At 39.6% G+C, this 27,447-nt stretch overlaps 3 long non-coding RNA genes and 2 gene segments (V, D, J or C); 3 read left to right on the plus strand and 2 right to left on the minus strand.

The window, feature by feature from the left end:
• Positions 1–3,148: 3,148 nt before the first annotated feature.
• LOC128623473 (uncharacterized) lies at positions 3,149–5,156 on the plus strand. The gene is made up of 3 exons (XR_008388586.1): positions 3,149–3,787; positions 3,926–4,056; positions 4,538–5,156. It is a non-coding gene; the product is annotated as an uncharacterized LOC128623473 (long non-coding RNA).
• A 1,307-nt stretch (positions 5,157–6,463) lies between these two features.
• On the minus strand, positions 6,464–7,232 carry LOC128623145 (Ig kappa chain V region K29-213-like). The segment is given in 2 exon segments: positions 6,464–6,792; positions 6,891–7,232. Coding segments are annotated over 2 exon segments (420 nt in total).
• A 9-nt stretch (positions 7,233–7,241) lies between these two features.
• LOC128623472 (uncharacterized) lies at positions 7,242–10,129 on the plus strand. The gene is made up of 2 exons (XR_008388585.1): positions 7,242–8,986; positions 9,662–10,129. It is a non-coding gene; the product is annotated as an uncharacterized LOC128623472 (long non-coding RNA).
• Positions 10,130–19,014: 8,885 nt separating this feature from the next.
• LOC128623146 (immunoglobulin kappa variable 1-39-like) lies at positions 19,015–19,669 on the minus strand. The segment is given in 2 exon segments: positions 19,015–19,334; positions 19,433–19,669. Coding segments are annotated over 2 exon segments (411 nt in total).
• A 3,574-nt stretch (positions 19,670–23,243) lies between these two features.
• LOC128623114 (uncharacterized) lies at positions 23,244–24,479 on the plus strand. Its single transcript, XR_008388533.1, has 2 exons — positions 23,244–23,326; positions 24,012–24,479. It is a non-coding gene; the product is annotated as an uncharacterized LOC128623114 (long non-coding RNA).
• The last annotated feature ends 2,968 nt before the right edge of the window (positions 24,480–27,447 follow it).

Raw genomic sequence — 27,447 nt, forward strand, 5'->3', positions numbered from 1 at the left:
AGTCAGAGTGTTGTATCTGGTCTTTAACTGGTCTCTCTATAGTCAGAGTGTTGTATCTGGTCTCGCTCTATAGTCAGAGTGTTGTATCTGGTCTCGCTCTATAGTCAGAGTGTTGTATCTGGTCTCTCTATAGTCAGAGTGTTGTATATGGTCTCACTATAGTCAGTGTGTTGTATCTGGTCTCGCTCTATAGTCCGAGTGTTGTATCTGGTCTCGCTCTATGGTCAGAGTTGTAACTGGTCTCTCTATAGTCAGAGTGTTATATCTGGTCTTTAACTGGTCTCTCTATAGTCTGTGTTGTATCTGGTCTCACTATAGTCAGAGTGTTGTAATTAGTCTCTCTATAGTCAGGGTGTTGTAACTAGTCTCTCTAAAGTCAGGATGTTGTAACTGGTCTCTCTATAGTCAGAGTGTTGTAACTGGTCTCTCTATATTTTTTCCCCAAACCGGCTCCTCATTTCAGCTGAGTGTCTGACATATTGTGAATCATAGTTAGTTGGCTGGCTAACTTTTCTCACACTTTGAAGGTTTCACAAAGAGAAACAGTCGAGGACGCAGTGGGAAGGAGCTGTAAAAAAGCAAGGTTTTTCCGTAAGTGAGTCCTCAGTGTTATGCAGTGAGCACTTCAAGCTGGAGGACTTTGACAGGACAGGTCAGACTGTGAGGATTAGAGATGGAGCTAAACCGTCTGTCTTCAGTTTCCCCACTCATCACCAAACACTCGGGGTATCGAGAGGCTATAATGATTTAATAGCTTGTCTTCAAATCATGGTTCATTTATTATTATTATTATTATTATTATTATTATTATCATCACATTCATGTTTTACTGCTATAATCTTAACTGTAAATGTTTTAATGGCTCCTTAAGGGATTATCTTATAATTATGTTTGTAATGGCTTGTTTCGGAGGATATCTGTATCCTTTTATTGCTAATAAAAATATAGAAATCAGACTGACTGCCAGTGTCTCACTATTTGGTTTGTATTTGCTGATTTTGTTCCATTTTCTCAATGATGGTGAAGTATTAGCACTTAAAGACACGGGCGGATTTAGTGATTTGGGGACCCTAGGCAAAATGTAGGGGGTCGCTCATTTCAGTGTTTTAACATCGATATTTAAATTTTCAGCATATGTTATTTAGCATTAATAGCAATAATCAAAAGTGGACAGGGACCAAAAAGTGGCCCTGGACTTTCTGGCCCTGAGCGGACCACCACACCCCATCATAACACACCGGCTCGCTAATGCTTAGACCAAATTTTAACACCACTTACTAGCATAAGAATATAACACACAGAAACAAATTTTTTTTTAGCATATTTATTTGAAAAAAAAAAGTGAAAAAAATAATAAAAATAAATAATAGACATGAAGTCATATTTGTAAAATAATCAACTCCGCTGTACAACTCCTGAATCAGGACTTTCTGCTCCGTTGCTCCTGATGCAACTTCTCCAACATGTTTATCTGCAGCAAGCTCCTGTAACGCTCTCACATATGTTGTGTAGCGCTTCAGAAGTACCAACCCTAAGAGACAATGTTTGATAATCTCTTCCTGTTTTGTTAATTCAGTCACAGCATCACCCTGTTCTGTTGCTCCTGATGCAACTTCTTCCTGCTCCGTTGCTCCTGATGCAACTTCTTCCTGCTCCGTTGCTCCTGATGCAACTTCTCCAACATTTCTCTGCAGTAAGCTCCTGTAACGCTCTCACATATGTTGTGTAGCGCGTCACCTCCTGCTGCATATCATCAGAAGTACCATCCCTAAGAGACAATGTTGGATCTGTAGGTTCTGAAACCCTCTTTAACTGGTCCTTGTGGGACTCGAGCTGCTCCTCTAGAGTCAGAGTGGTGGGGAATGAAGGTAGGACCAGAGGGTAATTTTCCTCCACGTCATGTGAAGCTGAAGTGAGTGGAGGAGCAGAGTAACGGGCAGCGATGCGGTTAATCATCGCAACCCATGATGTCTGCTCTACTTCACTCTCGGCCTGGAAGTAGAAGAGTCTGGAGTCTGCGGTCCTGAGGCACAGCGCATGAGGCCTCTTTTTGTAATCTACAGGGTACGCCACGGCATGATGCAGTCTAATGGCGTTCTCGTTGTCTGCCTTACAAAATTTAGATGTGTGTTTTTGTAGATGCAGAACCATGCCTTGTAGAACTGCAGTAAACGGTTTCCATGCTCTCTGGCCTATTTTGGGTCTTCTCCCGTTCTCGTCCAGAACTCTTTTGCGGATGAGAGACCCTTTTTTGTAGATCGTGGTGGTAGGGTTGGTTTTAGTCCCAAATGATGAGTTACAGCCAGAATCCTCTGGTTTCGATATTTCCGTTTTGGATGCAGTGTCCCATCTAGCTATTACTCTGAACATTTTTAGCGGCTTTGTTTTGATTGATTTATAAACGTTCTTCCATTGTTTCAGATCATACTGTGAGAAGCAATCCACACTACACAGGTACCTTATAAAGTCTTTACAAGTCCTTTTCCTCGCTTTGTGATCGCCATTAAGATCAGCATTCAGTGTGATTATGGCCCAGCTCATGTAGTACAAATCAGGTTGTAAATCGAGCGTCTGTCCAGTACACTGAAGGTACCAACGACAGAAGTGAGTCATCAGTAGATGCTGAATGTCAGGTTTATCCTCTGCCCAGAGCACTTCAAGGAACGATCTGAGAGCCTCGATCAGAGACATAGATCCAAACTCAAAGTACCTGACGTACGAGTTGACTGTTATCTCTGCTAATTCCAAATCCTTATTCAGCTGCCGGATAATCTCCGGACATCTGTACGCCTCTTGGTAGTAGAGATTCCTGCCAAGGATTTGTCCTTGCAAATAGGTTTCTCTGTTGTTACAAACGGAAGGTTGAACTTTCTGCATTTTACCAGAGTTGTTCTCCTGGATGTCTCTCCCGACATCTTCCTGTTCATCTTTCTCTGGGTTTGTCCAACCATTTTTCAGCACTGGTGGCATAAATTTATTGGACATAGTTATCGTGTTTTAATCACAAGTTCTATAACAAGAGTTTAGTAAGAAGATCTTGCTTGCTGTGTGCAGCCCTTTATATAAGCTTGATCAAATGACGCCAAAGACGAGACTTGAAAAATCGAATATCGAATACCACACGCAGGACGTGAGCGCGTGTCAGCGAGTCACGTGGTCACGGTGTCAGCGCGGACTGTTGCTCTGAGCAACGGGCTGAAAATAATAATGGCATCATGTTGGTGTATCAGTTATTTAATGTAAATGCTTTTCTTTTCACTTTTAATGAGTTTTCCGCACATTGTAAGATTCCTGTAACACCAGGGGACTATGCAAAAGTTTTTGGTGCAAAATCTCCTAAAGTCTATATGCTGTTTAGACATAAGAATAGAATTAACATTCAACAACGGTCCCCAGCTACTATAATAAGTTCTTATGTAGGTAATATTTGTTTTCCCCTTAACTCACAACACAGATCCATCCATAAGAGCGTTATTTGAAAGAAACGCCGTGTCTTTGATTTATATTTACTCAGATCGGAATCGTTAGACAGACAATATTGTTTGGGTAAAGGTTTGGCTTATATCTAATCAATATTTAATTACAAACAAAGTCAAAACGTTATCGTTTAAAAATATACCTAGGATTTACCCAGTGAAACATTACTTTGTAAAATTTAAAGCTGATATTGATTTGAATTGCACTTGTGTAACGGAGTGTAAATAGATTAAATTATTGTACAAATGGGAACAGCGCCATCTATGTGGCGAGTGATGGCATTTAGCGAGTGGAGTTGTGCACTGTGCAGGTATGTTGTAAAATGGTTTGCATATGGACGGTAGGGACATGTCCCTACCAATATTTTGGGTGGGCAGAATTGTGCCTACTAATATTTGCGTGAACTCGTTCGCATTATCTTTGGAGTGAAGTCATGTCAATTCCATAGCATACTCTCCCAGAAGCGCCAGGATTTAGGCATGCTAGCATTTGATTGGCTGAAAGGGAGGGGGCGGGGCTATCTGAAGACTCACCTCACGTGCAAATCTCGAGCTTCTAGTGTAGAGTACAGACACGAAGGTGAGGGCTGATCGGCTGAATCTTACATTACGTCTTAAAATGATACTGCGATTAAACCCAGGCCTGTATGAAGAGTTCATTTGCAAAAACAGATATCTCCATTCTTATGAATATTTAAAAATCATGTTTTTTTACTGCGCATTCCAGGTAATATCAATCAAACTGCAGTTGGGTTGTTTCAATTAAGTGAAAATAAATGTCATCAAAACAACCCAATTGCAGCTTGATTTGTATTACCTGGAATGCACAATTTAAAAAACGATTCATGAAAATGAATTAAAATGGTGGATATCTGTTTTTGCAAATGAACTCTTCATATGCTATTATGGATTAATTGTAAATGACCAATTTACATGTGTTGTAAGTACCATAGTCTACCTATTTTAATGTTAACTTAATTGCAAGTTATTAAAACACAGGATGCAAAAGAATAATTTGCAAATGTTGATAGAGACCAGGTTAAGTTTAGTTTTCTCTTTAGGAGACAGTCAGTGTGAGTGAGGATGATCCTGAAGAAGTCAGTGTAGCAGTGTCATGGACATGGGGAGTAAGCCATACCAGCCTGATCCAAACTTCATCGAAGTACAGCAACTTCCAAACGAGATTTCGCGCTTTCAGGAGAACTGGTACAGTCAGTATTCATGGCTTCACTGCAGTCCAACACTGAAAAAGGTTCTTTGTTTTGAGTGTGTCAAAGCATACACCATAAAAAGACCACTTTGGAAAAAAAGAATGACCCTGCCTTCTGCACAAAGGGTTTCAATAATTGGCTAAGATCTACGATGTCTCAGTGAAATGTACATGTTCACCACTAGGTGGGGATGTTTTCCTTCACATTGAATTTGAATTGTTCTGTAATTCACTGAAAATGTCTGTTGTAATTGTCATTCTGCAAAATTGTGGGATTTATGGGATTTATTTATTCCTTCTGATGACTAATTTATGTTGTCATGGAAACATTTATTATTTGGTCTTATGGAGAACTGTAAAGACAAGCGCAGTCAGGTTTATATAATACATTTTATTCTTTTAATAGCAAAATTCCATATTCACAAATATAAGTTTTCCTGTTAAAAAAACAAAAACAAACAAACAAAAAAAAAAAACCTGTGTTATATCTTTCCAGAAAGAAATGGAACATTATATTGACTCAATGCGATTCTCTATGAAGCAAAAAGCAGTTAAAACGTTGAAACCAATAGGAAACGGGGTAAGCATGGAGGAGTAAAGTGTAGATTGAAAGTGCACCAAAGATTTACCCCGCTGCACAAAATTATATTGGGCAATGTTGGCTCACTTCACCATAAGATGGACGAGTTGCAGGCAAATATGAGTACAGGAATGAGGACATGACAGTGTGGACTGAAACATGGCCGGATGATTCTGTTGTTGATGATAGTCTGCGGGTAAGCGGATTTCTGGGACCAGTACGTTTGGATAGAGACAAATACAATACAGGAAAGGGACGTAGATAAGAACACATTAAGATACACAAAGTCACGTGTCAAGTAAAAACCAGGCTCCTCTGCTTCCTGACGATTCGTATCACACCACACCAGCGTGGATTATTTTCCTATAATCAACATGCCTGTTGTGTTTTATTCCCTCTATATGTATGTGACAGCGGAATGAGATTCACCCTTTCAAACACACCTCCTGATTTTATAAAAAGCTGTGTCAAGACCTGCAAGTTCACTCCTCCCACTAGACTGGTAAACCAGTGCAAGGAATATTCCTTTGGTTTTTAGACACTTACGTTACCCATGTGTTACTGACATAATACAATGTTCAAAATGTAGTGGTGAAGGCTTTGGGTCACAGAAAATTCATACCTATTAAGTTTAGGAACCTCTCAGGAACCCCTGGCCTAACTTCTCTTCTCTACAAACACAATCAGCTTTGCAAGACACGTAATAACGTGGTATGGTAACGTGGGTGTTTTCAAAATTTCTTACTGTACCAACCTACTGTGCAAGACTTATTGTGTTTGCAGAGAACTTTGATGATCCCAGTAAGTCTGATCATGTCCCTGATTAAATATGGGGGATAAAAGGGGCAAAAATATTTGCATGCTTATTTATTACATTTTACAGCTTATAGAAATGTAAAGTTTGTTTATAATATATAAATAATAAATACTTCTTTAACTTTCTAAATCAGGATAAAGATAATTACTAAGCAGTGAATGGGAATGATGAGGAATAGTTTGTATGTCCACAGCTGAGAAAGGTGGACTCCTCTCACAGATGTGTGTGTGCATTAGTGAGTTAGTGTGGTGTGTTTTCTCTCGTCCACAGTGTGTGTCATTGTGCTGCATCACATCCTCCCCCTCAGCACCTGCAGTCGCTCCCAGCTGCAGCAGCGCTTCTCTGTGCACTCTCACTGACCGAGGTTTTTGTACGGCGCTCTAACACTGTGTGAACACATAGCTACCACTGATATAATGTGCACTCTGACAGTAGTAATCTCCTGCATCTTCAGCCTGGACTCCTCTGATGGTCAGAGTGAAGTCAGTATTAGATCCACTGCCACTGAAACGAGCTGGAGTTCCTGACTGTAAGCTAGTAGCAGCATAGATCAGGAGTTTAGGAGCTTCTCCAGGTTTCTGCAGGTACCAGGCGAGATTGTTACCATTATACACACCGCTACTGGTTCTACAGTTGAAGGTGACCGTTTTTCCTGGATCAACAGTTTGCACTGAAGGAGTCTGAGTCACAGTCACCTGACCTCTGGATCCTGAAGAGAAACATAGATTGTGTTTCTATGCTGTAAAGTGGTGTAGAATTCGTATGAAATGAAGTGTGTGAGGCTGTGAGTTGATGTTAAACTCTCACCTTGAGTCCAGAGGGCCAGTGTGCAGATGAAGACGCTGATCAAAGTCATGGTTGCTGTGGGTGAAGTTGCTGAGCAGCAGCTCTCAGTCATGAAGTGTTAAAGTCACAGGGCTATAAACACTCGCAGAGCACTGAAGCATGGACTGGCAATTGCTATTTTCGGAGAAATGAAACTATTCAGTCCTGTTAATGCAAATCTCAGATACACCTCACTGCTCTCTCTCTCTCTCTCTCTCTCTCTCTCTCTCTCTCTCTCTGGTTAAACACTAAATCAGTCTGTTTGTATGAAGCTAAGTGTCTGTTGTACTTTGATTGCTTCATTTGACTAAAATTCAAGTTTGAGCTCCTGGGTCAGTTCATGACTCGTATTCTCAGGGAGTGTACACTCACCATGTACAGCTTGGTATGAATGATGACGACCTTACTGTATATGGATTTGCTTGAAAGTGTTTTTCTTAAAATTTTCCTGTCCATTCTGCATCATAGATTAATTTAATGGGCTACCTGGAGACACCTGAGAGGGTAAGCCTGTAAGAAGTACCTGATGACTCCATATCCATTGCCACGGTCTGGACCTCAGGGTCAATTTAAGTAGATCCTGCAAAAACTCGGATCAGGAGAGAAATGACCTTTGGGATTCTCAAGTCACACTTCAATTGTTTAAGACTGTAAAGATAACAGTGCTGCACAGTATAAGCATGATTAGGAAGGAGAAACTCCATGTGAGATAATTCACATTTTTAATACTGATGTTCCTCTGAGGTCATGCTGGTACAGCTATAGATGGAGGTCCTAGGTTGGGAGGAAGGCTTTTTCCCCTGTGGATTAAGCAGGAAAAATATTGCTAGTAGATAAATTTGAATGTACAAGACTTTGTGTAGATCACTGTGGTAATTTCATAGGAAAGCAGTGAGTGAGTGAGTTTCCTCCCAGAGAGCTCTCAGAGCACACAGAGATCATCTGTATATCAGGATTATGTTCAAATTTGGCTAGAATTAATGTATTGAATACACTAAAGTCACTTGTGTTCAGAACACAATAATCACGTCATGTGTAGTGCTGCCAGGCCAGACTTTGATATGCTGGAGACACCTGGGTCAGAAGAGGGATTTCAGAGCTATGGTCCTCCATTAAAGGGCCAATTCTTCAGCCAGTGAATAATCTGGAGGTGGAGGACCACGGGCAGGGTTTTTATTTGATCATTCTTTCTCCTATTATCTGTAATAAATAAATAAATAAATAAATAAATAAATCATCATAATAAAATAAATCATCAGAGCACTTTGTCAGAGGCAAAGTAATCAGACTTTTCCATTATTCTGCACAAGCAGGTGGGATTGTTGAAATGTTCTTCAAGTGAGGATGGGATTCGTCAATCTTTTTGCAGGAGTTGGTGGAGTTTCTTAAATTTTCTTAAATTTTAAATTTTCAGTCTGGACTCCTCTGATGGTCAGAGTGAAGTCAGTATTAGATCCACTGCCACTGAAACGAGCTGGAGTTCCTGACTGTAAGCTAGTAGCCCTGTAGATCAGGAGTTTAGGAGCTTCTCCAGGTTTCTGCAGGTACCAGGCGAGAGCGTTACCACTATACACGCTGCTACTGGTTCTACAGTTGAAGGTGACTGTTTTTCCTGGATCAACAGTTTGCACTGAAGGAGTCTGAGTCACAGTCACCTGACCTCTGGATCCTGAAGAGAAACATAGATTGTGTTTCTATGCTGTAAAGTGGTGTAGAATTCGTATGAAATGAAGTGTGTGAGGCTGTGAGTTGATGTTAAACTCTCACCTTGAGTCCAGAGGGCCAGTGTGCAGATGAAGACGCTGATCAAAGTCATGGTTGCTGTGGGTGAAGTTGCTGAGCAGCAGCTCTCAGTCATGAAGTGTTAAAGTCACAGGGCTATAAACACTCGCAGAGCACTGAAGCATGGACTGGCAATGCAAAGTGTGTGTGTGTGTGTGTGTGTGTGTGTGTGTGTGTGTGTGTGTGTGTGTGTGTGTGTGTGCACTGCAGTGTGATGGAGGTTTTTGTACGATGGTTTCATTAGAATGTATCACTGTGGTACACTTTTGGTGGAGGCTCCAAACTCGTGGTGAACAGTAAGTGTGTTTTCTTCTTTTAACACAAAATCCATTTAGTTCATTACTAATTACATGAATAAATAAACTTAAACTAAACAGATTATTATGTTTATAATTGCATGATTGATTTTATTGTGTATTATGAAACTCTGATGAGGAACACATTTCAGTATCAGAACAGATCCCATATCAATGTTCTTGAACATTCAACAAATCTACAATTATTGATGTTAAATATGTAATAATTACACACTCGCTATATATTCGACATGCAATAACTCTGCAGTTCCTCTATAATAAACATTTAATAAATAGAGTTACTTTGTGCGGATGTAAGGTCCAGATGAAAGCTGCTGTGTGTGTTTGTGTTAAACAATGAATATTTCTGTAATCAGCTACATTTGTATTTGCTGCAGTTAAATATGCTGAAGGTTTGAACTATAAAGTAATAACACTTGTTATAAAAAATGATTTTTCCCAGATAAATTACAGTGTGGAACATGTTTGTTTTGTCTCTGCACTGAAACTGATGTCAAATAATAAAGTACTCGATGAAACTCAGTCATGAAGTCAGACTTGATTAGACTTAATTACTCTGTAAGATCAGTCAGTTCCACAAAGTTACAGAAATATCTCAATCATTTCTAATTGTGTGTGTGTGTGTGTGTGTGTTTGTGTGTTTCTCCTCTCCAGCGGGTACCACAGCTCCCTCCGTGTCTCTGCTCCCTCCGTCCCCTCTGCAGCTGTCTGAGGGATCGGCCTCGCTGCTCTGCCTGCTGTCTGGCTACTCTCCACAGGGGGCGCTGGTGAGCTGGACAGTGGACGGCTCAGAGGTGAAGAACGAGGTTCTGACCAGCGCAGAAGAAGAGAAGAACGGCCGTTACAGCCGCAGCAGCACCCTGACCCTCAGCAAAGACCTCTGGGAAAAGGGGGAGGAGTTCAGCTGTAGGGTCTCCCATAACAACGTCGATCATCCAGTCACGTTCAGAAAGAGTCAGTGTGAAGGCTAGTGGATCCAAGATAGAGTTTAACATAGAGCTGCTTATGATCCATCTACAATAGAGTTTCAATTCTACACAATGCTGACATTTCTGTCTTTACTCTCTTCACTGTCCTGTTGCTCTTCCTGTAGTTTTTGCTGAAATAAAGCTGAGTTTTGGACGTTGTGTGTTCTTTTATTGGAGTTAATAGTGATGATCAGTGTGATGAGAGAGTGGGATTAGCTGTAGATTCAGTGCTGTGTGTTGTGCTTCAGTGAGTTTGACTGAAGGAAGTGGAACATCTGGTGAAGTTTCTGCTCTATTCTGGGAGAAATGAAACTATTCAGTCCTGTTCATGCAAATCTCACTTCCACCTCACAACTCATGTTTATCATCTTTATGTAAAGCAAACTTGGGTTTAATAAAAGGTGCTATGTAAATGAAAATTTATGTAGAATGATTATAAAAGTTCTACTGAAAATAATTACACTAATCTTACTTTTAATTTGAACATGTAATATTGAGACATCAGTCTTGGGATGATAATTTGATAATCTCATTAATGAGTAGGAAACACTGCATGCAATACATCTGAGTAATAAAACAATATCTACAGAATACATATTGTAAGGATCCGGCTAGATCCTCACGGGTTGCTCAGGAAAGATAATATAACTCAGCCGGACATAGAGTGAAAGTGCTGTTCTCCGTTTATTACATTGAAGGACACCATAGGTTTACGCAGGATTACAGGTCAGTCAATAGGAGGATTTAACCAAGTAAAACATCCCAAAAATGATACCTTACATGAGATCGCGTGTCAGCACACAATGTGGACGTCACGGAGAGAGAGAGCAGGGCGGCGACCACGCCCCCTGACCCCACATGACATCATCATAGCTGATCATTACAATAGACAAATGGTAAATGATGTGTGGTGTATATATAGATGTATGGTAGAGATGGTACACATACAACAGCACCAAAACAACTGAGAAAATATCTCCACACTGGAAGTGATGTTCCCCTGTGCCTTAAAACTGTCCAAGAGACACAATACACACTCTGATGAGACAGTGTTAAGTTTTGATCAGTTATTTATTGATCATATACTGGGTCTCATTAAGAAATGTTCTGACCTATGTCTTTCAGGAGCTTGACCAAGAGCGATAGACTCACGGAGTCCTGAAGGGGAAGTATGATGAGATGAAGGTGGTAAGGCAAAATGAGGAGCTAATAAAGGTAAGCGGTTTTCATGAAGCCGTGACTCATGAATCTGGGCATTTCAAACACATGGGCATTTGGGTAGCAAATACATTAGATACATTCCTATTTTCTATGTATTTATTTGCCTCATGCATTTATATTGTACATTTATTCATAAATCTGAATAAATGTACAATAAAAACTCAGAGCGGTTTGTTGCAAAGCCATAAGGCTTCCATCAAATGTGTTGCGGTCTGCAAAAAGCCCGCCGGTTCTCGTTTCAGCCAGTCTTACTTTCTGCAGGTAATATACTTTGATGTCTAAAATTTAAGAAAACAGAAACAAAGTTGACCGGAATTATGTGGTAATTATTTTGAAGTTTGAACCACAGCAGGATCACAGTACCATTTTGTCCCTGTATAAAGACATGAAGGTAAGCTTGGAAGAACTTTTTTGTGTAAATACATAATGTTGGGGATTATTATTATTATTATTATTATTATTATTATTATTATTATTAATAATAATAACAATAATAATAATAATAATAATAATAATAATAATAATAATAATAATAATAATAATGTTTGATTTAAGTTTTAAGCATTCATTCATTGGGCCATCACTCATTATTTATGACTTGAGCTCATAATTTATCTCAACCAGATGCTCTGTGGAGCTTTCTTAGCAATTGTAATCTTAATGACTAAGAAACTGAATCTGGAGAGGAGATGGAGGTTTCATCCAGACAACAACTCCAAACATACAGCCAAAATAACTGAATGGCCTAACTGGCCTGGCCAATATACTGACGAATCCTGTTGAAAATTTATGGGGGAGATTAAAATTGCAGGTCGATCAGTGGGACCCTTATATCCTTGGAGAATTGAGGATTATATGCTGAGAGTAATGGATGAAAATTTGACCATAATCCTGCAGAAAGATTATTAGTTCTTACTGTATATGTCTCGAAACTGTAAATGCTAACAATGGCTTTGCAACAAAGTACTAAGGTTGTTAATTTGTAGTGTCTGAATATCTTTTAGCAAATTCCTACACTCAAAATAATCTGGAGCACGAGATCTCCAACCTGAAGGGCCAGATCAAAACACTGCAAGGCTCAGTGGAGAAGTTGGAGGGAGAACTCCATGAGACCCAGCAGATATGTGAAGAGAAACTGAAGGTGATCGAGAAAAGCCTTTTCAAAATTTTCCTCACCTGCAAAGTGTTTGTGCTCACAGTCCGTCTGCACGTGTGTTTCTTCATGCTCATTTACCAACACTTTCTCCATCGAACATATCGCCACATTTTTTGTTGGTCATCAAAATTCTCTGAACATGTGTGTAAAAAGTAAATAAATCCTACAACATTTTGGATGGCGAACTTTCAGAGTCAGGAGACTGAGCTGATGGAGCTGGAGGACAGAAGAAGAGGAACGTGGAGGAGCTGCTCTTTCAGGTAGCCAGAGCATTCAAGAAGGAAAGCAAGGTGAGTGAGAAAAGCCTCACATTAAAATGACCTTTCAAACAGAGTGAACCATTGGACCATTGCAGATGTGAACATTAAGCCCTACATGGTGTGTTTTAGGAGCGGGAGCAAGAGCATCAGAATTACTGCGACCTTATGGCCAGTTACAAATACATTAAGGTAAGCTTTTCTTCTCTTCATTTTAATGTCATGTAATGTTAATTGTGTAGTTCCTGTTTGCTAATGTTTGGCTCCAGTCCCTATTCACGTACAATAAAAGCAGTCTTTGGGAGCAGAATCCACAATTGTAAGTGTTTGTGGAGTTGCAGTGGGAAATGAAAGTTAAGAACACAGATAGTGTAAAATCATTCAAATGTAATAAATGATTGAACAGCATTGATGTGGTCACTCTGTGTGCAGTAATAATATCAAGAATTAATTTTACAAAATCTATCAGATATTGTACATTGATTTTGTGAATTAGGGAATAGTCTTTACAAATGTTTTAACATAAAGCTTTCAGCAGACATGAATGGAGTGATGTGGTGGGACATATTAGAGGAGATTTTAAACTCATTGGCCAAGATACTGAATCTGGGGAGAATGTTTCAACAAGACAATAACCCTCTAAATACAGCCAAAATAACTCAAGAAGGTTTAGCCAATCTACTGAATTGAATCCCATTGAAAATGTAAAGAATTGAAGATGAATTGCTGAGAGGAACTGGACAAAACTGAACCACAATCCTGCAGAAAGATGATTAGTTCTTACTGTATATGTCTCAAAGCTGTATTTGCTAATGATGGCTTTGCAATAAAGTATTAATGTTGGTAATTTGTAATGTCTGAAAGCCATTATCAATTTCATTCCCTCAGGAAAGGCTGAAGCACGAGAACTCCAACCTGAAGGACCAGGTCAAAACACTGCAATGCTCAGTGGAGAAGCTGGCGGGACAACTCCATGAGACTCACCACAGGGATGAACAGAAATTGGAGGTATGTGAGAAAAGCTTTAATAACAATTTAGAGATGCACATAAAAAGAGATTTTTACAATCGTATGGCCAAAAGTAAAACAAATACTTGCAAACTAAAAACAATTGCCGATGTGAACATTAAGCGCTCATTAAGTTTTAAGTTTCTTACGTTCTAGAAAGATCAGAAAAGATCTCTGGACACTCTTATAATCTACTACAAAGCTAGTACATGGTGCAGTATTGAATCACTCTGAGGTCCTTTAAGCAGCGTTTCATTATAACACTTATATATGCTTTTCCTGTATGATTTTTGTTTAATAACGATGGAGAAAATACATTTAGGAAACAGGGAACAACATGCATAATGAATGCAGAATTTTATTTTAAGTAATAAAATGATTCTCTTTAGAGACCGTTATGTGATGTCCTGCACACAGCATGTGGACTTCCTGATCTGTGGAGTGGGAGCTCTGTAAAAAATGATATCTTTTGGGATATTCGGGCCAGTTGTTATAGAAACACGGTAGACATATGGCTTAGTACGGCAGTGTTTTGGTCCGGCTACTGGAACAAACCACTGACCAAAAAAAATTGTGCTCCTTTGATTCATATCTGTATTTGTATCTGACTTTGTGTCTGTTCATACTTAAGAATTCATTTATGTTCCATCTGTTGGTCGTTGAACTACAAGGTCTCTCTGGCTGAAGCTCAGAAGAATGCTGAGAACACTCAGGACTGCAGAACTCAGCTGGAGAATGAGATGCTCACCCTGATGAATCAACTGAAGAGTATACAAGGTTCAGTTGAGGACTGTCTACAGAACTCTATTGTCAGATGAAGCTTAGGGTAAGTGAGAAAAGCTTTCCATTAAGTCGTACTTTTGAATAATAATATGACTCTGCTTTTGCTGCCTGTTGAATTACACTACAGGCTGAACTCCTGATACTCAGTAAATAATGCTAGCATTTTTTTCTCTTTTTAACATGGAATCAATTAAGTCAAAGAAGCTGAAAATATAAGATCACCAACAAAGATGCTGCACATCGTTTAACAAAGAAAACAAAAAATAATCAATGAAACAAGAAAGAAATCCAGTGGTCTTATTCGATTCTGAATTGCTTATTTTTCTTGAATGTATTAAGTGTGAGCTCTCAGCTATTCAGACCTAAACACAGATGACAAACCCAGCTCCACGCCCACAGAACAAAGGATTTCAAGGCGTTAAGAGTAATCTTATTCTAGGGAAATTTAATACAAGCAACACATTTATTGTGGAAAACAATTGTGGAAGACAAGACAAACATTTTTTCATTTGGAACATTCAGTAAAACCCACCAAAACGGTACCAGACACCGAAAAAGTAGCACACTTGCCGGTGGTAATTTTTTTTACATTTCTGTTTGAATATATCTATAACATGGTGTAAGATATTCAAGTAATTTACAAACATTTTTGAGCTGGATGTATGTAATGTAACCAAAGTTTAAAAAAATTAATAAAATTAAATAAAAAAAACATTAATAAATAAAGCCTTATTCTTCAAAAGGCAGAACTGTCCCATCATCACTGTCACCATGTTGGTCCTGCCGCTTAAAATGAAAAGTATATTTTAGTTTTACAGAAATTAACTATACTTTAGGATAGACACTATGCTTACATTTTTTTAAGGAGCACTCAATTATAAAACCCTAAGAGCAAAATAAAAAATTTTAGGATCACAGTTGAAGTGTAGGGTTTTTGTTTTTTTAAGCAACCGCACTAACGGAAAAAATGCACATGAGCAAAGTGAACTGAATTTGTGAACTGAATTAGTGATGTAATGTGGGCGTGGTTAACGGGCTGAGGTAAATCCGTTACCGTTAGCTTGGCCGGCTAAGTCATGATGGAGATCATAAAGGCTGTGACAACTGTTTTCTTGTTTAAACCTTCAACAAATTAAGAATTTATTCGGGTATTGTTGAACAAGTCCTGTTTAACCAGGTTTAATACTTAAGAGACATTTTTATGAGCTCCGCGCCAGTCATAATACCATCTGGCGCAATGTTTTTCGGACTACTGTGTAGTAGGTAGGACGTCATTTCCGCCGCAGCCCCCTGTTATGACAGGGGGATTGAAACAACCAGCGCTCGCGCCAGTGTACACATCATCGGAGGGGGTCACTGCGAGGGGGTGGGCACGTTACGGTCTTTATTTAAAGGTTATGAGGACGTACCTTTTTTAATATTTATGTGTAGGTATAAATCATTTATTATAAACACTGTAGCATTCCATAAAGAAATAAGACTTGTTGATTTTGGTGACTGTAATCGTGTAAAAAAAAACGGGCTGGAACGTTATTTCGTCCGTCGTTGCGACGAATAATCTGTGAGAAATAAAACATCAAAAGGGGAATATTCTTCTGAAACTTGGAACTCTTCAGGGAGTAGTGTGTGTAGAACGAATCTTTAATATGACTCGGGAACAAAGAGTTGACTCAGATTGATTCGTTCGTTTCGTTATGACCGCGCATGCGCAGCAACATCTCTATAGGTTCTGTACGAGAAACCGAAATGATTAGTTGTTGAACTAGTTCGAACCGAAAGACTTCAGAGGTGAACTCATCCTTTCTGTTCACAGACAGACTTGAATTGTATTCTACTGACATGAACAAAATGACTTGGGGGGGACAAAAGATTCCTTCATTTTGCTGGACGAGATTCAAAGAACTGAATCAGTAAAATAATCCGAACTTCCCATCAGTATCAGGGAGAGGAGTTTTCTCTTTCATAAACAGTATCCAACAGCACTCATCTTTAATTCTCTCTTATCCCGCCTTTCTTCTTTCTGTTTTTCCCCTCTTTTCAGTTTCTTCTCTTTTTGACTGTTACATTGCTTTTTCATTATACGTTAATCTGAAGTAAAGCTCTTCCATACCATACCAGTCACTTCTTTAAGAAGGTATAACGAGAAACAGCGTCATAGATTGACCTTAAATATCCTGCCTATCAGCTGCAGGCAATCCAGGTTAATCATCCTGGAGGATTCTGGGTAACTGAGTTCTCTGGACTGAGATTCTCTCACTATGCACCGCTGCTGCCCTCTGCTGGCTGCCGGCGGTGTAGCGTGGCCTCATTATTAGTATTATGGAATGGGACCAGTGGAGTAGTGAGGAGGACTTTGAGGCTGATGAGCAGGCTTTTACAGATACGTGTGGTGGAAATCCAGGAGGAAACAAAGGTTAGTTTGATGTGTTTTAATAAAGAGACATGAAAAGATGGTGAGATTCAGTACTGGGAAGAATGAATTATATTCTTCTGTACAATTACATCCCAGGAAAGGAAACAAGACCACTTCTCTTGTTGATTGTGACAGGAAGTGAATTTGAGACATTACAGCATCTACTCGTAATGCAGCTACGTCTACTTGAACAACGAAAGGCTATGTAGGACCAGAGTGTTTGAAAATATGGGCAGTGGTGAAATCTTCTGTAATGGGGTGAAAAGCCTGATCTGCTTGTTTCTTCCACTTGATGGTATGAGGACCTCATTGAGTAGATCGATTGATCGATCTCTCTCTCTCTCTCTCTCTCTCTCTCTCTCTCTCTCTCTCTCTACACGTTACTCCTGCTGGATCTCGTTCCTCTCAAGCTTTCATACAAGTTTGAAACGAGTAATTGTGTCTAGCAATGGGTTTAATGATTTTATATTTGGTTTACTGTTATGAATCAGAAGGTCAGGGGTTCAAGCCCCAACCACCAAGCTGTCATTGCTGGGTCCATGAGCAAGGCCCTTAATGCTCTCATCCAAGGGCGCTGTATCATGACTTACCCTGCACTCCGACCCCAGCTTCCTAACATGCTTGCATATGTGAATAAAAGAATGTATAATTTAATGTATATGTAACAAAATAAATGCGGCTTCTAGGATGCTTGAAAGAAACAAAGAGAGCAAGACTCTCAAAACCAGAGCAAGGATAATACACATTATAAGACTTAGCAGTGAGAGTAACTAACAGAGCAGTACACACACTATAGTAAATGAGATGAACTGGTAACAGGTGAGAAGATCAGAACTTGGGGAGCTGGAATGGGTGTCATGGGTGGAAACTGAGGATGTGGGCGTGGCTACAGACTAAATCAGTTATGACATCACCACACAGAGTAACTACTAATTTTGAGTGTGTGTATTGCAGCGTTGTGTAAAGAAGTGTGTCTTGTTCCAAATATTATGAGCAGTGACATTAATAGAGTTAGTGCTCATGAACTAGAGCTGTGTGTGTGTGTGTGTGTGTGTGTGTGTGTGTGTGTGTGCGCAGTGTAAGGTAGACCTGAGTCAGCAGATCTAAGGGCATTTTCACACCTGGCTCATTTGGAGTGTTTGTTTCGGAACCTGGTGTGTTTTCTCCCTTTGTTCGGTTCATTTAGACATATATGAACACTGCAATCTTGCTCGGATCCGCACCAAAACAATCTGTATTCGTTTACAATTCGGTTACTCACACCTGACTTGCGTAAACACATTTTGGGACGCTTTTAAATTGCCTTGTGAAAGCAAACCGAGCCAAGGACAAAATGAAACGTTTTAACAACTTATGTCCCCGTTTCATAAAAAACACAGATCTACGGGTCTGAAAACTCTCTAAGAGAGTGGAATGGTCAGTAGGACTGGAGAAGTGCACAAAGGTAAGCCAGGCTCAGTCCATTATTGTGTTCGATGTAATGGTGAGGAGTCTAAAAGAAATACAAGCCGTTGTTGGATGTCAGTGTCATCCTAACCCTAACTGTATTAGATAAAGAATTTATATCTTTCTTGTAGAAAGTTTGGGATCAAAATGAACAAAAAGAGTGATTATTGAATAAATGAACAAATGAAGATCAGCGACCCTGCTATGAGCAGCTGTTGACCACACCAGCATGAGTTGTGTCTGACAGTACTGATCTCCTGCTTATTCAAGCGTGTTTTAGAAATTCTGTCCCATAATCTACTCCCACTGAAACCAGGTGGAATCCCACACTGATGCTGATATACCTGGTGTTTCAGGAGTTTAGGAGCTTCTCCAGGTTTCTGAAGGTTCAGACAACACCGGTCCTGCAGCTGATAATAACAGTCTCTTCTGGAGAAACACACAGAGACTCTGGAGAATATGAGAGGAGTCTCAGTGTCTCAGCAGTAGAGTGAGTACTTTATGGTTTTATCTGACTGCATTATGTGGCCATCAGTGTGACTGTGACATAATCATGCAGAGCAGAATAAAGAGAAAGGTGGACTCCTCTCACAGATGTATGTGTGCATTAGTGAGTTAGTGTGGTGTGTTTTCTCTCGTCCACAGTGTGTGTCATCGTGCTGTATCACATCCTCCCCCTCAGCACCTGCAGTCGCTCCCAGCTGCAGCAGCGTTTCTCTGTGCACTCTCACTGACCGAGGTTTTTGTACGGCTCTCTAACACTGTGTGAACACAGGACCACTATGTCCACTCTGACAGTAGTAATCTCCTGCATCTTCAGTCTGGACTCCTCTGATGGTCAGAGTGAAGTCAGTATTAGATCCACTGCCACTGAAACGAGCTGGAGTTCCTGACTGTAAGCTAGTAGCCCAGTAGATCAGGAGTTTAGGAGCTTCTCCAGGTTTCTGCAGGTACCAGGCGAGACGGTTACCACCAGCCACACTGCTACTGGTTCTACAGTTGAAGGTGACTGTTTTTCCTGGATCAACAGTTTGCACTGAAGGAGTCTGAGTCACAGTCACCTGACCTCTGGATCCTGAAGAGAAACATAGATTGTGTTTCTATGCTGTAAAGTGGTGTAGAATTCGTATGAAATGAAGTGTGTGAGGCTGTGAGTTGATGTTAAACTCTCACCTTGAGTCCAGAGGGCCAGTGTGCAGATGAAGACGCTGATCAAAGTCATGGTTGCTGTGGGTGAAGTTGCTGAGCAGCAGCTCTCAGTCATGAAGTGTTAAAGTCACAGGGCTATAAACACTCGCAGAGCACTGAAGCATGGACTGGCAATTGCTATTTTGGGAGAAATGAAATTATTCAGTCCTGTTAATGCAAATCTCAGTTACACCTCACTTCTCTCTCTCTCTCTCTCTCTCTCTCTCTCTCTCTCTCTCTCTCTGGTTAAACACTAAATCAGTCTGTTTGTATGAAGCTAAGTGTCTGTTGTACTTTGATTGCTTCATTTGACTAAAATTCAAGTTTGAGCTCCTTCATGACACTTGACACTTCAACTCTGTATGACACAGACAGTGATGACAGTCATGAAATTAAGCATAATTCATCACCTTCTTTTAAATGTGGAACACTGGCCAGGTCTTCAACACTACTACAGAAAAACTGTCTGAAACTTTATAAGCAGACGGATTTACACTTTATTCACTTTATTTAGTCTGAGACAGGAGCATCAGCACTAGGAGGACAATCACAGGTACAAAGTATTCCTAACTTTGTGAAGTTATGCCAAAATAGTCCAAACAAATCCTGGATCCAGCTGGAATCATGAACTCTATTTTACATGGAATTTCCAGCTGTTTAGGAACTGCGTGATTTCAGCACTGACTGTGTTTATCACACTGCACCCTGCTGCTGAATGACTCGTGTAAATGTAAACACTTAGAAGTTTAATAAGTAGGAGTTGACCATAACTATTTGTTTTTTTTACTTAAGCTACTATGGACAATATATTCAGAGAAAAAACAGCTGCAATTCTACAGTCAGTGCATAGCATCTGTGTTCAGGTAGAATATTCATTTTCAGAATTGCTGAAATATCTAGTAGTAACTGGGCTTAAACAGAACATGAATATAGACCTCATTAAACCATTTTCCCCAGTTTATATGACCTGTGTTCAGTCCCTGAGCACCAGCATTAATAGCCTGGGTCAGTTCATGACTCGTATTCTCAGGGAGTGTACATTCACCATGTACAGCTTGGTATGAATGATGACGACCTTACTGTATATGGATTTGCTTTAAAGTGTTTTTCTTAAAATGTTCGTGTCCATTCTGCATCATAGATTAATTTAATGGGCTACCTGGAGACACCTGAGAGGGTAAGCCTGTAAGAAGTACCTGATGACTCCATATCCATTGCCACGGTCTGGACCTCAGGGTCAATTTAAGTAGATCCTGCAAAAACTCGGACCAGGAGAGAAATGACCTTTGGGATTCTCAAGTCACACTTCAATTGTTTAAGACTGTAAAGATAACAGTGCTGCACAGTATGAGCATGATTAGGAAGGAGAAACTCCATGTGAGATAATTCACATTTTTAATACTGATGTACCTCTGAGGTCACGCTGGTACAGCTATAGATGGAGGTCCTAGGTTGGGAGGAAGGCTTTTTCCCCTGTGGATTAAGCAGGAAAAATATTGCTAGTAGATAAATTTGAATGTACAAGACTTTGTGTAGATCACTGTGGTAATTTCATAGGAAAGCAGTGAGCGAGTGAGTTTCCTCCCAGAGAGCTCTCAGAGCACACAGAGATCATCTGTATATCAGGATTATGTTCAAATTTGGCTAGAATTAATGTATTGAATACACTAAAGTCACTTGTGTTCAGAACACAATAATCACGTCATGTGTAGTGCTGCCAGGCCAGACTTTGATATGCTGGAGACACCTGGGTCAGAAGAGGGATTTCAGAGCTATGGTCCTCCATTAAAGGGCCAATTCTTCAGCCAGTGAATAATCTGGAGGTGGAGGACCACGGGCAAGGTTTTTATTTGATCATTCTTTCTCCCATTATCTGTAATAAATAAATAAATAAATAAATAAATAAATAATAATAATAAAATAAATCACCACAGCACTTTGTCAGAGGCAAAGTAATCAGACTTTTCCATTATTCTGCACAAGCAGGTAGGATTGTTCAAATGTTCTTCAAGTGAGGATGGGATTCGTCAAACTTTTTGCAGGAGTTGGTGGAGTTTCTTAAATTTTCTGCTTATTGTAACTGGAAAGAATTGGTCAATTATTCTGAAGGAGCAAGTAATATTGTTCAGATTTCTGCAGGAGTGGGTGGGAATGTTTAAACTTTATGTGGGAGTGGGTGGGATTGATCAAACTTTCTGCAGAAATAGGCGAGATTGGAGATAGTCTGAGCAGGAGCAGATTGGGATTATTCAGGAGCAGGACTGGTCAGACTTTCTGTGTGGTTGTTGTTGGTCTCAGGTTGTTGATGCTGCTGCGGATGTTGCAGTGTTTTTGAAGAATCTGTACAGAAAAGCAGAGTAAAGTTTTACATTTCACACTGCAATAAAGTCATGAAACTGTAAAACACTGGTGTTAATAATTAATGTAAAAATACAACCAAGTGCTTACGGAGTTTCTAATTAATGTCATCCAATTAATTACAAATAAAACATCATATTGACTTAATTTCACACAAACTCCTGTATCACTCAGTGTCCTTGCTGCGTTACTGAAATGAATGTATTTATTTTAAAAGCACTCTTTAAATAGGGAGGGTGAAGGTACAGAAACATTTACATGTGAATTTCTGCATAAAAATGTACATTTGTTTATTATATTTATTTAAAAATTAATTGCTATATTTTTTAAATAATTCTCGTGTTTATACTGAGTTGAGAATGCTTGACTGAATTAATCATATCTAATGGTTTGTTAATAATTAAACACACATTCAGATAAAAATATTAACTTTATAATAGTGTTTGATATTAACCATAAAGAACTCTTTTGTTACATTTTATGTGGAGCAAAATATAAATATAATAAATACTTCTTTAACTTTCTAAATCAGGATAAAGATAATTACTAAGCAGTGAATGAGAATGATGAGGAATAGTTTGTATGTCCACAGCTGAGAAAGGTGGACTCCTCTCACAGATGTGTGTGTGCATTAGTGAGTTAGTGTGGTGTGTTTTCTCTCGTCCACAGTGTGTGTCATTGTGCTGCATCACATAGGCCCCCTCAGCACATGCAGTCGCTCCCAGCTGCAGCAGCGCTTCTCTGTGCACTCTCACTGACCGAGGTTTTTGTACGGCGCTCTAACACTGTGTGAACACTTCACGACTACTGATATAATGGTAACTCTGACAGTAGTAATCTCCTGCATCTTCAGTCTGGACTCCTCTGATGGTCAGAGTGAAGTCAGTATTAGATCCACTGCCACTGAAACGAGCTGGAGTTCCTGACTGTAAGCTAGTAGCCCTGTAGATCAGGAGTTTAGGAGCTTCTCCAGGTTTCTGCAGGTACCAGGCGAGAAAATCACCATTATACACACTGCTACTGGTTCTACAGTTGAAGTTGACTGTTTTTCCTGGATCAACAGTTTGCACTGAAGGATCCTGAGTCACAGTCTCCTGACCTCTGGATCCTGAAGAGAAACATAGATTGTGTTTCTATGCTGTAAAGTGGTGTAGAATTCGTATGAAATGAAGTGTGTGAGGCTGTGAGTTGATGTTAAACTCTCACATTGAGTCCAGAGGGCCAGTGTGCAGATGAAGACGCTGATCAAAGTCATGGTTGCTGTGGGTGAAGTTGCTGAGCAGCAGCTCTCAGTCATGAAGTGTTAAAGTCACAGGGCTATAAACACTCGCAGAGCACTGAAGCATGGACTGGCAATGCAAAGTGTGTGTGTGTGTGTGTGTGTGTGTGTGTGTGTGTGCCTGTGTGTGTGTGTGTGTGTGTGTGTGCACTGCAGTGTGATGGAGGTTTTTGTACGATGGTTTCATTAGAATGTATCACTGTGGTGGACTTTTGGTGGAGGCTCCAAACTCGTGGTGAACAGTAAGTGTGTTTTCTTCTTTTAACACAAAATCCATTTAGTTCATTACTAATTACATGAATAAATAAACTTAAACTAAACAGATTATTATGTTTATAATCGCATAATTGATTTTATTGTGTATTATTAAGCTCTGATGAGGAACACATTTCAGTATCAGAACAGATCCCATATCAATGTTCTTGAACATTCAACAAATCTACAATTATTGATGTTAAATATGTAATAATTACACACTCGCTATATATTCGACATGCAATAACTCTGCAGTTCCTCTATAATAAACATTTAATAAATAGAGTTACTTTGTGCGGATGTAAAATCCAGATGAAAGCTGCTGTGTGTGTTTGTGTTAAACGATGAATATTTCTGTAATCAGCTACATTTGTATTTGCTGCAGTTAAATATGCTGAAGCTTTGAACTATAAAGTAATAACACTTGTTATAAAAAATGATTTTTCCCAGATAAATTACAGTGTGGAACATGTTTGTTTTGTCTCTGGACTGAAACTGATGTCAAATAATAAAGTACTCGATGAAACTCAGTCATGAAGTCAGACTTGATTAGACTTAATTACTCTGTAAGATCAGTCAGTTCCACAAAGTTACAGAAATATCGCAATCATTTCTAATTGTGTGTGTGTGTGTGTGTGTGTGTGTGTGTGTGTGTGTGTTTCTCCTCTGCAGCGGGTACCACAGCTCCCTCCGTGTCTCTGCTCCCTCCGTCCCCTCTGCAGCTGTCTGAGGGATCGGCCTCGCTGCTCTGCCTGCTGTCTGGCTACTCTCCACAGGGGGCGCTGGTGAGCTGGACAGTGGACGGCTCAGAGGTGAAGAACGAGGTTCTGACCAGCGCAGAAGAAGAGAAGAACGGCCGTTACAGCCGCAGTAGCACCCTGACCCTCAGCAAAGACCTCTGGGAAAAGGGGGAGGAGTTCAGCTGTAGGGTCTCCCATAACAACGTCGATCATCCGGTCACGTTCAGAAAGAGTCAGTGTGAAGGCTAGTGGATCCAAGATAGAGTTTAACATAGAGCTGCTTATGATCCATCTACAATAGAGTTTCAATTCTACACAATGCTGACATTTCTGTCTTTACTCTCTTCACTGTCCTGTTGCTCTTCCTGTAGTTTTTGCTGAAATAAAGCTGAGTTTTGGACGTTGTGTGTTCTTTTATTGGAGTTAATAGTGATGATCAGTGTGATGAGAGAGTGGGATTAGCTGTAGATTCAGTGCTGTGTGTTGTGCTTCAGTGAGTTTGACTGAAGGAAGTTGAACATCTGGTGAAGTTTCAGCTCTATTCTGGGAGAAATGAAACTATTCAGTCCTGTTCATGCAAATCTCACTTCCACCTCACTGCTCTTGCTCTCTTACAGGAAATAACCTTCTCATGAACCATATCATACACCTTATTCCTACTTAATAATAACACAGACACAGGCACTAATGAAATTCTACCTGACTGGATGTATAAACACTTGTAGAAACACAATTATTAAATGGTTTAAATGATATCTGTCTGAACCTAATGTTCCTTTCTGGTCCAGCTGGATCACAGGCTACAAACATGGCGTTCCACAAGGTTCACTTTTAGGGCCACTGTTTCTTTTATAATTGATATGATTATGTTCTGGCAGTTTATTAGGAGGTATAAATCTGCACCAATGCAGAAGTGGAAGAGAGGAAGAGTGTAACTGAAGGCTTCTTATTCATCCCTTTTATTAAATCATGTGTAATAAAGAGTAAAGTCACCTATAAAATACATTTTGATTAAAATAAATGCAGCATTGAATGTGTTTATGGTGTCACATTGGACCCCGGTGGTGAATGACTCATGTAAATGTAGATACTTATAAGATTAATAATTAGGAGTTGACCATAACTATTTGTTCTTTTACCTAAGTTACTATGGACAATATATTCACATGTATTTATATCTTCAGAGTGAATGTTGGTATCAGTTCATTTCTGTTTAAAGAGGAAAAAGCAACTGCACACAAGCAGGTAACATTTGAATGATTAATATCAAATAAAGAATTCTGTGTAAGATTAAACACACTGGTTAAAACGTCTATAAATAACACATGCATGTGACAGATGGTAATTGCCATGTAAATGAAGAGGCAGCGGGTGCAGTGCAGATTTATTGGAAAAGGTGAAAAACAAACTATGAACAAAACCGCTGGAAAAAAGCAAAAAGTCAGACTAGGAGCAAGGCTGTGGAGCACACGACTACACACACTGTAGTGATGTTACATATGACACAGAAGCATCAAAGCATGCATCCAGCACACAGCACAATCTCCAGTGAAGCCCCGTATCAGGTCATGTATTGGTTTCACAAAACACGATCTGATCGATGACATACAAAGCCTCAATTTCTGTCCAATCAAGTGCACGATCCGCTTTGCACGTCGGAATGTTCGAACACTAGATCCTACTTTACGAGTCCTCGTTGGCTCAGTCTGGTTGGTTGGTTTGTGAGGAGTACTGTACTTTGAAATTTGGATAATCAATACATTACATTTAAATCACTAATTATTTGTTGTTTCTGTTGTTTTGTTTTTGTTTTTCTTGGTGAATTTTTGCCCTTTTGATTTTGTTTTGGTAATTTGGTGTTGGTATTTGGGATAGGGTAGAGGTTAGGGGATGGTGTTTAGTGTTTGATGAATGGGTGAATGTTAAACGTTCCCAAAAAGCCTAACATTCACTGTGTACTTACAGTACAGTATTTATCAATGGCATCAGCCAAAAAAAAATAAAACATTGCCACTGTTTTGGAAAATTTTCAGCTTACAACTTCCAATGTATGAAAGGTAGTTTCAAAGAAAAAAAATATTTACATATCACAATTTTTGCCATGTCTTTGCTTTCATTAATTCATTTTATTATTATATTTAATATCTTCATTTCATATAACGTTATTCATACACAAGGTAGTAGGACTGTTACTTCCCTAACAAGTTTATTCATGATTTTGGATGCATAATCATTATTTCAATTAATATATGTTATTAAAATATATATATTTTAAAATGTTGTCCTTATAGCTTCTCGTAAGCAGATGGTTGATGAGGCATTGGTCAGTATGCTCATGAAAGACTCTCATCTATTTGCAGTGGTTGAGGATGAGGGTTTCAGGGGGCTCATCCATGCCCTGAACCCTTCCTACATACTCCCAACCAGCCAGGTGAGTATTAACACGCTACAGCTGTGTCTCTAACATCAGATATGTGGGCTTCAGTTAACATGGATGAATATCTTGCCATAACCTGCCATTATACTGATGACAATGATAAACTGACCACGGTCTTGTTGGAGGTTGAAAGGTTCCCAAATAGACACAGCTGAAAATATTGCCTTGGTGAAAAAGAATGCTATGGAGGAGTGGACAATCAAGGACAAAGTGAAGCACCTTGTCACAGATGCGGCAGCAAACATGATTGCTTGTGCAAGAATTTAGAAAGAGAGACATTCACTGGGCATTACACATGCCCTAAACACCATGGTTAAAAAGTCATTTGACCAGGGTTCTGCACTCTGTGACATCTGGAACAAAGCGAATAAAGTGGTCACCTGTTTTCGAAGCAGCACCTCTGCCAGTGAAATGTTGACCCAGATGCAACAGGAGGTGCACACGAAGTGGAAACACACTGGAACAGCACTTTTCACGTGCTTCAACACCTGCATGGTGAAAGACAAACTGTAGGGGCATCCCTTTCCTCAGTTAAAACTGATGTCACTCCGCTTCATGCACAGTAGTACGAAGCCATAGAGCAAATTCTGTGTGTTCTCTCCCCATTCCACCAGGCCACAGTAGATCTGTCTGAGGAAAAACGAGTGTCTGGCTCCAAAGTCATTCCTTTACTGAAAATGATGCAGCATTCTTTACAGGGTAAACACATCAGGGATTCATTTGTATTTATTGAGACTACATATTATCAAAAGTAATCAATGTTTTGAGCATGACTTTTTGTGTTGCAGCTTTGAGTAACTCATTTTGTATTTCATAGGTTAACCATGAACATCTCAAAGGAATGAACTGAAAAACTCATCAGGTGTCTGAGGGAGCATATCTGGAATATGGAGTCTCTCAGGATAATGACCATGGAAACTTTGATGGACCC

Source organism: Ictalurus furcatus, chromosome 19 (assembly GCF_023375685.1).
Source record: "Ictalurus furcatus strain D&B chromosome 19, Billie_1.0, whole genome shotgun sequence".
Taxonomy (NCBI): domain Eukaryota; kingdom Metazoa; phylum Chordata; class Actinopteri; order Siluriformes; family Ictaluridae; genus Ictalurus; species Ictalurus furcatus.